This window comes from Oryza sativa, chromosome 5 (genome assembly GCF_034140825.1).
Source record: "Oryza sativa Japonica Group chromosome 5, ASM3414082v1".
NCBI classification, from domain to species: domain Eukaryota; kingdom Viridiplantae; phylum Streptophyta; class Magnoliopsida; order Poales; family Poaceae; genus Oryza; species Oryza sativa.
In genome coordinates, this window is record NC_089039.1 from 26,673,010 (window position 1) to 26,684,844 (window position 11,835).

The 11,835-nt window shown below is 41.0% G+C and overlaps 2 protein-coding genes and 2 long non-coding RNA genes across 6 annotated transcripts; 2 read left to right on the forward strand and 2 right to left on the reverse strand.

Annotated features, from left to right (window-relative positions):
• On the forward strand, nucleotides 1-5,038 carry LOC4339435 (uncharacterized). Its single transcript, XM_015784874.3, has 11 exons — nucleotides 1-257; nucleotides 1,383-1,444; nucleotides 1,607-1,694; nucleotides 1,784-1,845; nucleotides 1,929-2,022; nucleotides 2,122-2,529; nucleotides 2,889-3,320; nucleotides 3,411-3,554; nucleotides 3,623-3,739; nucleotides 4,389-4,527; nucleotides 4,636-5,038. The coding sequence occupies exons 1-11, from the start codon at nucleotides 159-161 to the stop codon at nucleotides 4,746-4,748; spliced, it is 1,758 nt and encodes a 585-aa protein (XP_015640360.1). The 5' UTR covers nucleotides 1-158; the 3' UTR covers nucleotides 4,749-5,038.
• On the reverse strand, nucleotides 1,675-2,492 carry LOC112938972 (uncharacterized). Its single transcript, XR_003242247.2, has 3 exons — nucleotides 2,350-2,492; nucleotides 2,143-2,278; nucleotides 1,675-2,052 (listed from the first exon to the last, which is right to left on the reverse strand). It is a non-coding gene; the product is annotated as an uncharacterized lncRNA (long non-coding RNA).
• On the reverse strand, nucleotides 2,934-5,774 carry LOC136356564 (uncharacterized). Its single transcript, XR_010741482.1, has 2 exons — nucleotides 5,578-5,774; nucleotides 2,934-4,775 (listed from the first exon to the last, which is right to left on the reverse strand). It is a non-coding gene; the product is annotated as an uncharacterized lncRNA (long non-coding RNA).
• A 216-nt stretch (nucleotides 5,775-5,990) lies between these two features.
• LOC4339436 (pentatricopeptide repeat-containing protein At3g16610) lies at nucleotides 5,991-11,588 on the forward strand. Of its 3 annotated transcripts, XM_066310664.1 has the most exons (6): nucleotides 5,991-9,084; nucleotides 9,181-9,256; nucleotides 10,032-10,069; nucleotides 10,152-10,288; nucleotides 10,670-11,048; nucleotides 11,151-11,588. In XM_066310664.1, the coding sequence occupies exon 1, from the start codon at nucleotides 6,118-6,120 to the stop codon at nucleotides 8,764-8,766; it is 2,649 nt and encodes an 882-aa protein (XP_066166761.1). In that variant the 5' UTR covers nucleotides 5,991-6,117; the 3' UTR covers nucleotides 8,767-9,084; nucleotides 9,181-9,256; nucleotides 10,032-10,069; nucleotides 10,152-10,288; nucleotides 10,670-11,048; nucleotides 11,151-11,588. The 3 variants fall into 3 exon arrangements, with proteins under 3 accessions (XP_066166761.1, XP_015640810.1, XP_015640809.1); XM_015785324.3 differs by lacking the exon at nucleotides 10,032-10,069; XM_015785323.3 differs by lacking the exon at nucleotides 10,032-10,069 and having other exon boundaries at nucleotides 10,152-10,280.
• Nucleotides 11,589-11,835: the final 247 nt, after the last annotated feature.

Below are 11,835 nucleotides of genomic sequence, written 5' to 3' on the forward strand. Positions count from 1 at the left end.
ACCTCCTCCACTCCTCCGCCTCAAAGCCGCCAAGAACAGCAAGAAAAGTTGCCAAACTCCATCGAGAAATCTTCGAAGCATCTCGCTCTTGGAAGTCGGAGCACCACCGCCGGTTCGTTGTTGCTGCGGATCGAATCGCGGAGCAGAGCAGGGGGTGGATGGGGAGCAGGGTGAAGGAGGAGGAGAGGAACGAGAGGGCCATCCGGGCCCTGCTCAAGCTGCCCGGCAACCGCCGCTGCATCAACTGCAACAGCCTGGTGAGCTCGATTTTTCTCTGAGAAAAGTTTTGAGAATTTTGATCTTTTGGGTGGACACAAAAAATGGTGTGTTAGGAAGGAAGGTAAAGGTACTGTAGCTTGCTCATCTTGTGAGGAGGGCTAAGGTTCTGAGCTGCTCTGTCTCTGTATGTCTTCAGGCTTTGCTCGGCTTATTTCCTTCTGAATTGTTGCTGAAACTCTGAAATCATATGGGTTAGGAATTTTTAGGATGGTGAAACTGTCATTACGGAAATGAATTATTAATGGTGGTTAATCTGATTCTTATTTCCTCAGTTGTATATGGGTTAGGAATTTTGAGGATGGTGAAACTGTCATTAGGGAAATGAATTATTAATTACTAGTTTCTGTTTAGTAACTAGTACCTGGTCATATGGATTTACACGTTATTAATACTAATAACACATTACCACCATTACCATATGCGGGAATGTGCGAAATAACGAAATTTCATTTTGGCTCCAAGAGATCATAACACAAGTGCCTGCGATGTTTGATATTATTACAGATCTCGTGCTCTAAATTCATAATAGATGCCTTTCCCAGTGTATGGATTCATATACCAAATTGACCACATCAACATTGAGTTAGTAACAAGGTAGTAACAAACAAAATGAGCTCTGGGTGAACTTTTGTAGAGTGCACAGGATTGCAAAATGGTTGCCGATTAGTAATAGGTACTTGTGGTTTGGATCAATAACAATAAACTAGATAATTATGACAGTGATACTGCCTAATGTTTTTCACTAGCTTTAGATATCTGCTGCAGCAAAATATGCCCACTTGGCCACTTTATAAATAATACTTAGTTGTCTTCTTGATGAACTGAGGAGGTTGAACTGCCTATCAAACATTGGCTCACCTCATAAGCATTTTGAATATTATCTCATTATCAGTATGTATAATTTTGTCTGGAAAATTATATGATTTAACCATGTTTCTTTTCTAGAATAAATGATCTGGTGAGTAGTTGAGTGAATGCAACAATGCATTGTTTCTTTAGCAATGAAATGATATATTGTTAAGTGGTAGTAATACGATGACAGATGAAAAATGTATAATATTCCTTCATGACATAAATAACCAAACAATATTCTTCATCATCAGGGACCACAATACGTATGCACAAGCTTCTCAACTTTCGTCTGTGTTAGTTGCAGCGGAATACAGTAAGTGGTGAAAATATCCTTCTAGTGTTTCCTCTGTTTCTTACTTTAAAAATGCAATTCCACAACTACTTGTGATTGACTATGACAATTATGAATTTATGTGCAGAAGTAATAAACTCCTGATAAATGTTGTCTAATTACTGAACTTTAATTATTCTTCAGTCGGGAGTTCACTCATCGTGTAAAATCAATATCAATGGCTAAATTTACTTCTCAAGAAGTTTCTGCTCTTCAAGAAGGGGGAAACGAGGTTGGCTTAATACCATTATTTATAATTTAAATCCTGATATGCTTGGTGTCTGCTTTTAAGTCTTACAACATATATTTTTGATAGTTCAGCGTGGTAAGGAAATATATTTGAAACATTGGGACTTCCAAGGACAGCCTCTTCCTGACATTAGGTCTGCCACTAAACCAGATGATTATCATAGACTCTTAATGTATGATGTGAATCTGCTGTTGATGTTTGAGTACTGTCATATAGTGATGTAGATAGGCTCAGAAACTTCATCAAGATTGTATATGTTGACCGAAGGTTCACAGCAGAAAGAATTGGTAACCATCAACCACAAGCGAAGGTATTTGTCATTGGCTTGCGCTAGCCATAACTGTTAAACACATAGCATTAGTCTCTCCCCTCTTTTTGTAACACACGAAACATCTGAATGAAAACTCAGGGTAGTCGGGATGACACTTACAGAAACAACAATATAGATTCATCCAGGGGAGTTCAAAGAGGCCCATATGGTGGAACTTCTGAAGATAATCACGGTCCACAGCATAGCACAGCAAGCACCTCAGAAGACCAAAACAATCTCAATAAGCATCCAGTACCTGCTAAAGTGGATCAAAAGAATAGAACCACTACAGAAAGGGAAAATGCCAACACTGGGAAACATCAATACCTGGATGGACTTCAAAAGACAGGTGGAAGCTCAGAAAATAATCTTAAGGATACGACCAAATCAGTATCTTCTGTGGTTGAACCTTCCAAAGAAACTAATAGAAAAGTTCTGCCTATAAGGCTTCCTGACCCTCCTAGATCTCATAAAGCCACAACATCTACCACTCCTGCTGAAATACAGGTAATCCAATTCCTGCTGATCTTACTTTTGCTGTTTGCATGCTTTGCCCATAGTTTCTCTTCTTGTTTCCTCTTACATAAGGTCCTATTCTTGATTTCAACTTTTACCAACAATATGTCATATTGTAAGCTAGCTCACAGGTTTTGCCATGCTCTTCTTATCTGGTTTGTGGAAACATTATTTTAGGTAGCTAGGGAGGGATTTCCATATTTATATTCCCAAGTCCTAACAGTGGTCTTGCCTCTTGAGAATACTTGTCCTATTTCAGAAGTCAGACGAATTCTATGTCACAAAAAACAAAGTAAAAATGGAATGATATCTTTAACTTAAAATATTTATGTGGAAGTCCTATTTTGCAGAAAGTAGTGCCACCGAGGGCTGCTGATCCCAGTTCAAAAACTACAACAGATGTTAAATTAGAAATATCGAAAAGTTTGATTGACTTTGATTCAGATTTCGAGCCTCATCAAGGTTTTGGTCAAACTGAAGTGCAGAAGAGCTCACCTTTACCTGATGTTGGTTGGGCTACTTTTGATGACACTACTCCTAAAAACGCTACAGCCACTTCAATTTCCAGTACCAATTCTTTGAACGGTCCGCTGGTTCAGATCCTAAATTCTGTCTCAGCACCTCAAATTAGTTTTCCAACCAGGCAAAGTACCAAGTCCTTGTCTTTTTCCCAAGCAAATAACGGCAGTCAGCAGAACCAGTTCTTTTTCCGCCCCACAGATAATATCCAGTCTTACAGTTCTCCACTAAACAGAGCTAATAGTGCTCCGGTTAATAGCCAGGTTAGCTCTCTGCTTGTATATTGTGTAAGAAGAACTATTTCCATTGAGCAATTGTATTAGACCTTTGTTTTGCTGCATGATTATTTTCAGTTGTGGGGAGCCGCATCGCAAGCATCAATACAAGGGAGCCATGCTCTTCCTTCAAATCATGGCTCAAATATATTGGCAGGAACACTAGCATCACAGAGACCTGCTGTGGACACCACATCTAGTAGAGGAAAGGCACTTCCAGAGGTAATAGATGCTCAAAATAACTTACTGTGCTCCATATTTGTTTTCTCTAAAACGAGAACAATTTGTAGGATATTTTTACCATGAGTTACCACCCATATGCTGCAAACTGGGATTGGAGAGCAAATCCTCAGTTAAATATGGGATATGGACAATACAACATGCAATATCCTGTAGGAGCTGCCAATGTAAGTTCTATGATGTCATACTCATACCAGTTCACAGATTCAATTACTTGTTTCTTTTCTTTTTCTAAAAAAAAAACTTGTTCCTTTTTTCATCTTGTTGATTAGGCCCTTTCAAGACATTCATTTTTTCATCCAAAGTTCATTGAATTTGGCTAACATGCCAAAGGTTCCTTGCTAGCTCATCTTCTCATGCATCGACAGTATGACAGAGTTTTACCTCTTGTTTGAGTAGTAAAGAATTAGATAAGATCTGGGTGGTCCGGATGCACTGGGGCCATACAATATGTTGACTCATTTGCCACATAGGTTCTGCGTATTGTTGACATCATTTTTCCTTTGATGTGGGAATTCCCAGCTCTTTGATCAAGAATTGTTCTAAACAGGCCCAGCGAGAAAGAATGATTCTGAATGCACTGTTGACTTGCCTTTATGGTCCTTAACCTTGTATCTCCTTCCTGAATGTGGTTGCATTTCTTCTGTTGAGTTTTATATTGTATTGTTACACATCTACTTGTGTCACTTTCTTGAAATTTACTGATCATGGTAGCACATGATGGAATCACAATGTCTAAGTTATCAAGAAGGATACCCATTTTTACTGTTTTCTATTAGGTAAATGAAGATCTTTTTTTTTTCCATCTATGTACAGTTCCCTTCTTTGTCTTCCATGCGAGGAGCATTACCGCATACGGGTAGTACTTCAATGCTGCCGCGTGCTCCATTCACAGGATTTGTTAATTCTGATCTGATAACTCCACAAATTCTGCCACCAATGACGACGAACAACCGTAATTTTTTTTACTTTGTTTCGCCATCTTCTGAATTCAATTTAACTCCATCGTGATTTCCCTCTAAACCTTATTATATCATGTCATGCTACAATAACTATTTTGCAGATCAGTTCATAGTCCAACAACATGATGTTAAGGTTACACATCAGATGCAGAATGCCAGTTTCCCCATCAACCAAAGTCATTTGCCCCAAGTTGGTGGAAACCCCTTTTTTTAACACTTTTCTGATGCCTCCTGTGTTTAGCTGCGTATTTTAAGCAATCTTATGTCAAGTGTAAGTGTTATGGAAATAGTAAACAATGGAAGAGTGAAGCATATTGCCCTGCATTTCTAATACCGAAATGGCAAGAAATAGCCAATCGAGTTCTTGTGTGACATCCAAAATGTAAAACCCAGATAGTACTGTAAATTGAATTCAGTTTTAGTCTCTCCCTAGGGGATGTGGTTGTATATTGTATCAGCACTCCAAATGTTCAGTAAAACAAGTTTTGGTCATTTTAATGTTCATTTTTCCGTGTGCCATATTCTTTGAGGAACTTATCCTATTTTTTGCGCAACCATAGCAGTTGTGCCATCCAAGTGCAACCACAAATTAGGAGGACACAAATTAGGAGGACTGAAATATAGTTAGAATCAACCACAAGTGCAACCCCGATCCTTTCTCAAGGCCGGAGGGGCGGGGCTTGGATCAGATTTTAAGACGGAGGACAGTAGATGATACTACCTCCGTCCTAAAATAAGTGCAGCCATGAATTTCCATGCCTAATTTTGATCATCCGTCTTATTTGAATTTTTTTTATAATTAGCATTTTGTTGTCATGAGATGATTAAAACATGAATACTACTTTACTACTCGTGACTTATGTTTTTATTTTTTTTCAAAAAAATTTTAAATAAGACGAACGGTTAAAGTTGGGCGTGGAAAACCATGGCTGCACTTATTTTGGGACGGAGGAAGTACACAATCTATAACTAGACAAGTAAACAGTGATCCTTCTGAAGCATTTTCATCAGAAACAATAAGAAAACAAGGCTCAAACTTTTACCATGGCTGAGGATTTGCTGTGTACACAGCGCAAGAGGCGGCTTCTACGGTCTTGGATTTGCCGCGGTGGCCGATTCCGCCGCCAGCGCTGATACTGACGCAGCCGCCGCTCCTTCTGCATGGACAGTAGCCGCTTCAGCGTCGGGAACCCCATCTCCGTCTCGGTTAATTTGCTGGATTAAATCTCGATTTTTGATTAAGAGGCTACTAGAACCGGACTCCGTACGGTTTGGGGGAAGAAGATGATGACGTCACGAGCCAGGGCATCTAAAGAATCCCTACCGTCCAAACGTGATCGAACGGTCACGGAGAGATTTTAGTTGGCGGTTTACGAAATTACGCGAGCGCAAGGCAAGAGGCGTAGAGCGTTCAGCGAATCTGGGGACTTTTGGGAGTGGTGTCTCTGACGAAGGTGGGCCCACATCTCTAGGCTCCAAACCCCTCTCGCCGCCGGCGACTATGCCCGTGGCGATCCCGTCCTCCTCCACCGCCGCCGCCGCCGCTGTCGCCCATCTCCGGCGACGCATCCACCGCCTCTCTTATGTCCCGGTCTCTCCCTCTGCTACTCCTCCATTCCGCGCTCGTCTCCAAGCCCGCACCATCTAGGCTCCTCTCTTCCTCCTCCTCCTCCGCCGCCGCCGCCGCCATCGCCGCGGCCTCTTCTGGTGCCCGAGTCGGCGGGGGGCATGGGATCGTCTCCGCGGTGCTGGAGATCGTGGGCCCCATCGAGCTCCTCTTCCCGTCCTCCGAGGCGCGCCTCTACGTGCGCCTCCTGCGGCGCTGCGCGCGCGACGCTCTCGCCGCGGGCGCGGGCGCCGTCCACGGGCACGTCCTCAAGCGCGGCTTCGCATCCGTGTCGCTCGTGTCCAACGTCCTGATGGACACTTATGCCAAAGGCGGTCTCATGGCTGCCTGTCGCCACCTGTTCGACGAAATGCCGAACAAGGACATCGTGTCATGGTGTACCGTCATCGCGGCGCACGCCAGCCGCGGGCACTGCTTCGAGGCCATTGGGCTGTTCAAGGAACTCCTGTCTTCTGAGGTGAAGCCAAATCGGTTCGTCATCTCATCGGTGCTGAACGCCTGTGCTCGGTCTGGTGTCATAGAACAGGGGCTCATGGTTCATGGAATGGTGGTCAAGTCTGGATTGGGTGCTGATAGGTTTGTGGAGGTTGGATTCGTTGATATGTATGCGAAATGTGGCAATGTTGGCTATTCATTCAGGATGTTCAATGGAATTCCGGTGAAGAGCTCAGTTGCTTGGAATGCAATGATTTCAGGTTTTGTTGAGAATAACTGTTTCATGGATGCCGTGGAGCTTTGTCAGGATATGCATCGAGTTGGCATGGCAATGGATGTGGTGACATTGAGGGTAGTTGCTAGCGTCGCTGCTATTCTGGGAGCATTTGAGCTTTCTAGGAACATTCATGTTTATGCACTTAAAGCGGGGTTGGGAAGAGACTGTTTTGTTGTGTCTGAACTGATCAAGTCAGCTGGGAAGGCAGGTGAGACTCAGTACATCAAAAAGCTTGTTCCTGCAGTTAGAAGGCATGATGCGTCTTTGTATTCTTTGGCAATCTCAGGTTATCACTCAAATGGTTGTCAGGGTGAAGCTGTGAAACTCGCAGAGGTTCTTCTTTATTCGGGTCTCAATTTAAGGGAAGGGGATTTGGTTACTGTGATAAATATCTGTCAGACCAAAGAGGAAGTTCAACAGATGCATGCTTATACTTTCAGAACTGGGGATTTATCTTATACTAATGTTTGCAATTCTCTTATATCGATATACTCTGAAATTGGATCGTTGATTCACGCGGAATCAATCTTTAAAACTATGCAATCCCGAGATGTCATATCATGGACTGCAGTCATGGCAGGCTGTGTCAAGAACCTACAATATGAAAGAGCATTTGGTTATTTTTTAGAGTTAAGAAACTCTGGAGAACCATTAGATCAGCACTGTGTTGCTAATCTAATAAATGCCTGTACAGGACTTGAAGACATGTACAAGGGAAAGCAGATTCACTCTTTAGCTCTTAAACTTGGGCTACTTGTTGATTTCATCAGTGCATCCCTAGTAAACATGTATGCAAAATGCCATCACATTGAGTGGGCTTCTCAGTTATTCTCTAGCACATTATTTCCACGAAATCTAGTGATAATCAATGCCATGATCTCTGGATATTGCTGGAATTCACTGCCACAGAAAGCTCTTCTACTCTTCTGCAGAGAATATCGTTCTGGTCTGCGTCCTGATCATTTCACCTTCTCAACTGTTCTTGGGGCATGTGCTGATATAGGAGCAAAGGAGGCTGGTGAGCAAATCCATGGCCATCTTGTGAAGATTGGTTCTGAATACTTGGATGTTGTTGTTGGAAACTCTATCATAAACTTTTATGTCAAGTGTGGGTGCATTGCTAATGCTTGTAGGTTTTTCCATAGCATGAGGAGTCGAAACATCAATTCATATGCAATGTTGATGTTGGGTTATATTCAAAATAGATGCAGTGATGAAGCTCTTCAATTTTTCTCCATGATGCAACAGAGTGGGTTGCGTGCAAACCGTGTTACCTTTGCAAGAATCTTGAGGGGGTGTGCTGATCTTTGTGCTATTCATTTGGGAAGGCAACTGCATGCTTCCATTATAAAAATGGGCCTGATTTCTGATGTATATGTGGCAAATGCACTTGTAGGAATGTATAAAAAATCTGAAGGTTGGGTGGAATCAAAAAGAAATTCTAAAGAAACTTTGGCTCCAGAACAGGATGCCGAAGATAATTGCTATTCAGAACAAAGAGATATAAGAAGCACACTTGAAGAAATTGGATTATTCACATTGGAAGAAGAGAAAGACAAAGAAACTTTTGCTGATGAGCGGAAGGTCTACACTAGTGCTGCTTCTGTGTTTGGACGTGATCTTAGGACCGATTCTATCATTGGGAATTGGAAGAATGGCAGGTGCAATGAAAGCGGGCATTTGCTAAATTACAAGAGTGCAGAATATCAGGAAATTGGAGGTGAACCTTTTAAGTTGTTTGCATTGTTACAGGAGGATAGCAGAAGATCTGACAAATTTGTCCTGCTGGTCATCACTGATAATAGTCACTTAAAGACGAAGGGTGCAGGTTTTATTAATGCAGAACTAGCGAGACGACCTGGTTTTGCACCAGCACTTGACTTTCCTCCTTGACAAACTATAGTGCAGTATGAGAACTACCGGATCCATATTATGCAGCAAATCTGAATTGTCATGTTTACATATTGGAAACACATGCAAGAAAACAAACTATGAGTTTGCCTCATAGTTGCATCAGTAATCCCCCCAAATCAATCATTGAATCTATGAATTTCACACGGTGCACTTCCTGGGACCATCCAACTCAGTCTCTCTCTGCATTTACATAAATGATGTTTACAGCATCTTTAAGCAAACCAAATTCTGCTATGAAGTTTTTTCAAATGTTGGATGGCCTAGGTGCATGCAGGATAGATCAAGGATGTTAACCAGGTTAGAATAAAATTCTAGTATATTTTATTTTAGTGGTACTTGATTCCAGTTTTTTAGTATTGTGAACAAGCCATTCAGGCAGTTTCTTTCATGCAGGGATGCCTACTCTTCAAATATTCCAAAGAGAGGGGAAGTAGTCTGGGAAAAATCAGCTTAAGTTTTGATCACTGATGTGAGTTAATGAACTTGAGCTTTAGACCTTTGACAGTGCTTGAACAGCTTTTACCAATACCTTGTATAGTGTAAAAAATACTTTACCTGGTTGTCATAACTTCAATGTGTGAAAATAGAAATTAGTTTTTCGGACAGTTATTTTGGATGATTTCATGCACTTCATTGGTATAATTATGGAGCTAACAAAGCTGAAAAGCAAACCAACCAATTATTTCCCACAAGAGTGCACACTTATTTGACTCTTGAATCTCTTTCTGTTTCCCATTTTTCAAAATCAAGGCTATGTTTTACATGCTCAGACCTATCTAGACTTGCCCTTGGTCAGTCTCTACCATGTTCCTGGTGTCCATACCTAGATATATTTTTCCTTTTTAATGAAATGATAAGATACTGGTTTGATATAGCTATCTGTCACTGACATTGTTGAAGACCATACGTTTGACGCTACCACCTAGTAGTTGCAGGTTCAGGGTGTGTTCGGCCGGCCAACTACAGCGGCTGTGCAGCACTGCTGCTGCAGTGACTACAGTAGAAATTGTATATTGCTACCGTAGCTGCTGGCTGCCATCTAGTCACACCGAACAGGGCCCTCAATCTCAGGCAAACTGGAATAACAAAGGCTTTATGTAGACTAAATATTCTAAATTAATTCTGTTAATATTTGTGCTATTACATAAAAATATAAATGATTGCTATTTTGAGGCTTGCAAGGCTATCACATCTAACGGAATGCTTTATTTCTAGCTTAGCTCATTTATGTTTCCTTCTGACAGGTACTAATTACACTTGAATGAAATGAGTGCTACAGAGGGTGTGTTTAGTTCACGCTAAAATTGAAAGTTTGGTTGAAATTGGAACGATTTGACGGAAAAGTTGGACGTTTGTGTGTGTAGGAAAGTTTTGATGTGATGGAAAAGGTTGGAAGTTTGAAGAAAAAGTTTGGAACTAAACAAGGGCAGAGTACAGAAGAAATTCCAAGGATATGTATTCTTTTTTTTCGTGATTCTGCCCATCGTCTGAAGGTGAGATTGTAAGTGTTGTGCTGCTGTTGGCCTTTTTCCAGTAGTATCTCCTCTGTAGACTCCCCTATAGCAGTATCTCCTCTGTAAATTCTCTCTTGTTGAAAAGTTTATATCCTTGCTAATGACACTGCCAGCATTTGCATTGCCAGATTGTTTTGCTATATAGTATTAGATGTGTTCTATAGTGGCTTCTGATCTGCAGATCCAAAAACCTTTTATTTACAAGTTTTGCAGCTTAAAGTAACATTCGTTGAATTATGGTGATGTGACACTTTTCATTTGTAAACCAATCTCAGTGTTATTTAGTGGGACAAACAACCAGTTGAGCATCTTTTTAAATAAACAAAAAAAAATCATATGCTGATACTTTTTTTTTCCTTGATCATCAGGGTCTGACGAAGATACAAGCTAAAGCAGCGCCATCCAGTGAAACAACACCGTTTCCTTTTCTGTATGTCTGGAGCAAGAAGTATCAAACTGTTTTCCTTTCATATAATCTTTACTCCTGCGCACCTTATTTTTTGGCTGGTGCGACATGAAATATACTGATACTAACTTGATACTAACTTGAAGCCATTAGTTGTCCATAACTCCATATAGAACCTGAGCTAGAGGCTAAAGCCTAGAGGTTTAGTGACTTCTGTACGAGGTACCATACGGTATATCCTGGATTCATTCCATGTTCAGCTGTAGGATATCCTTCAGAAATTAGTTCGACCAATAATGCTGGGATCTCCCATTTATCAGTCACCAATCCTGCTAACCCAGGTTAGTCTTCTTTCTCATCAGAACTTGGTACACGTCTAACTGATTTTTTCTGCAATATTCGTTTCTCTTAATCTTTTCCTGATGCCAATAAATCTCTAGCAGAAATTCCTTCGGCTGCTACTTTCATCATCCATCGACATTAGAAAAAGGCAGATCCATCAGGACGTGCATTTGACAATTTGGCCCTGCTTCAGGCTGAAACTGATTGGTCCCATCAACTTGATGAGGTTATGAAATTTCAAGATGTGATCCTGAACAAGATTGGGACATCAAACTTCTGTAGCATTACATCCAACAGGAGCTATCAACTACCAAGTGACTTTTTTTTTTTTTTGCCACCATCAGTTCAGTGGAGTAGAGGAGTCCGCCTCATGCAGATGTTATCTTACTGTAGTTATACTGATTTTAAGTTGCCAATTTTGCCACATCTTAACTACCATGCTGTAGACTACTATGAAGTCTGGACACCCCGGCAACTTCAATTTTGCTGTAATGACAAGAGGAGCCCTGCGTTTCATGTGAATTTGATGATTTGATCAATGTTTTTACCTGTGACTACTGCAAATGAATGGAACAAGAAACGCACGTCTTCAAATTTTTTCAGGAAGCAACTGGTTCTCCTTTCCTTCGTTTCTTCAATCCTGTGTTTTGTCAGAACAAACTACCATGAGAGCTAAAACCCTATCGTTCTACTTATAATCGTAAGATAAAACTTTTATACATGTGTCATTAGCGCATGATTAATTCAGTATTAACTATTTTAAATTTCAAAAATGATTCATATGAT

Excerpts from the sequence above, each read along its gene's own strand:
- LOC4339436 (XM_066310664.1), top strand. The coding sequence starts at position 6,118 with ATGTCCCGGTCTCTCCCTCTGCTACTCCTCCATTCCGCGCTCGTCTCC.
- LOC4339435 (XM_015784874.3), top strand. The coding sequence starts at position 159 with ATGGGGAGCAGGGTGAAGGAGGAGGAGAGGAACGAGAGGGCCATCCGG. Across the intron at positions 1,695-1,783 it reads TTCAAGAAGGGGGAAACGAG|CGTGGTAAGGAAATATATTT; the intron begins GTTGGCTTAATA and ends TTGATAGTTCAG. Across the intron at positions 2,023-2,121 it reads ACCATCAACCACAAGCGAAG|GGTAGTCGGGATGACACTTA; the intron begins GTATTTGTCATT and ends ATGAAAACTCAG.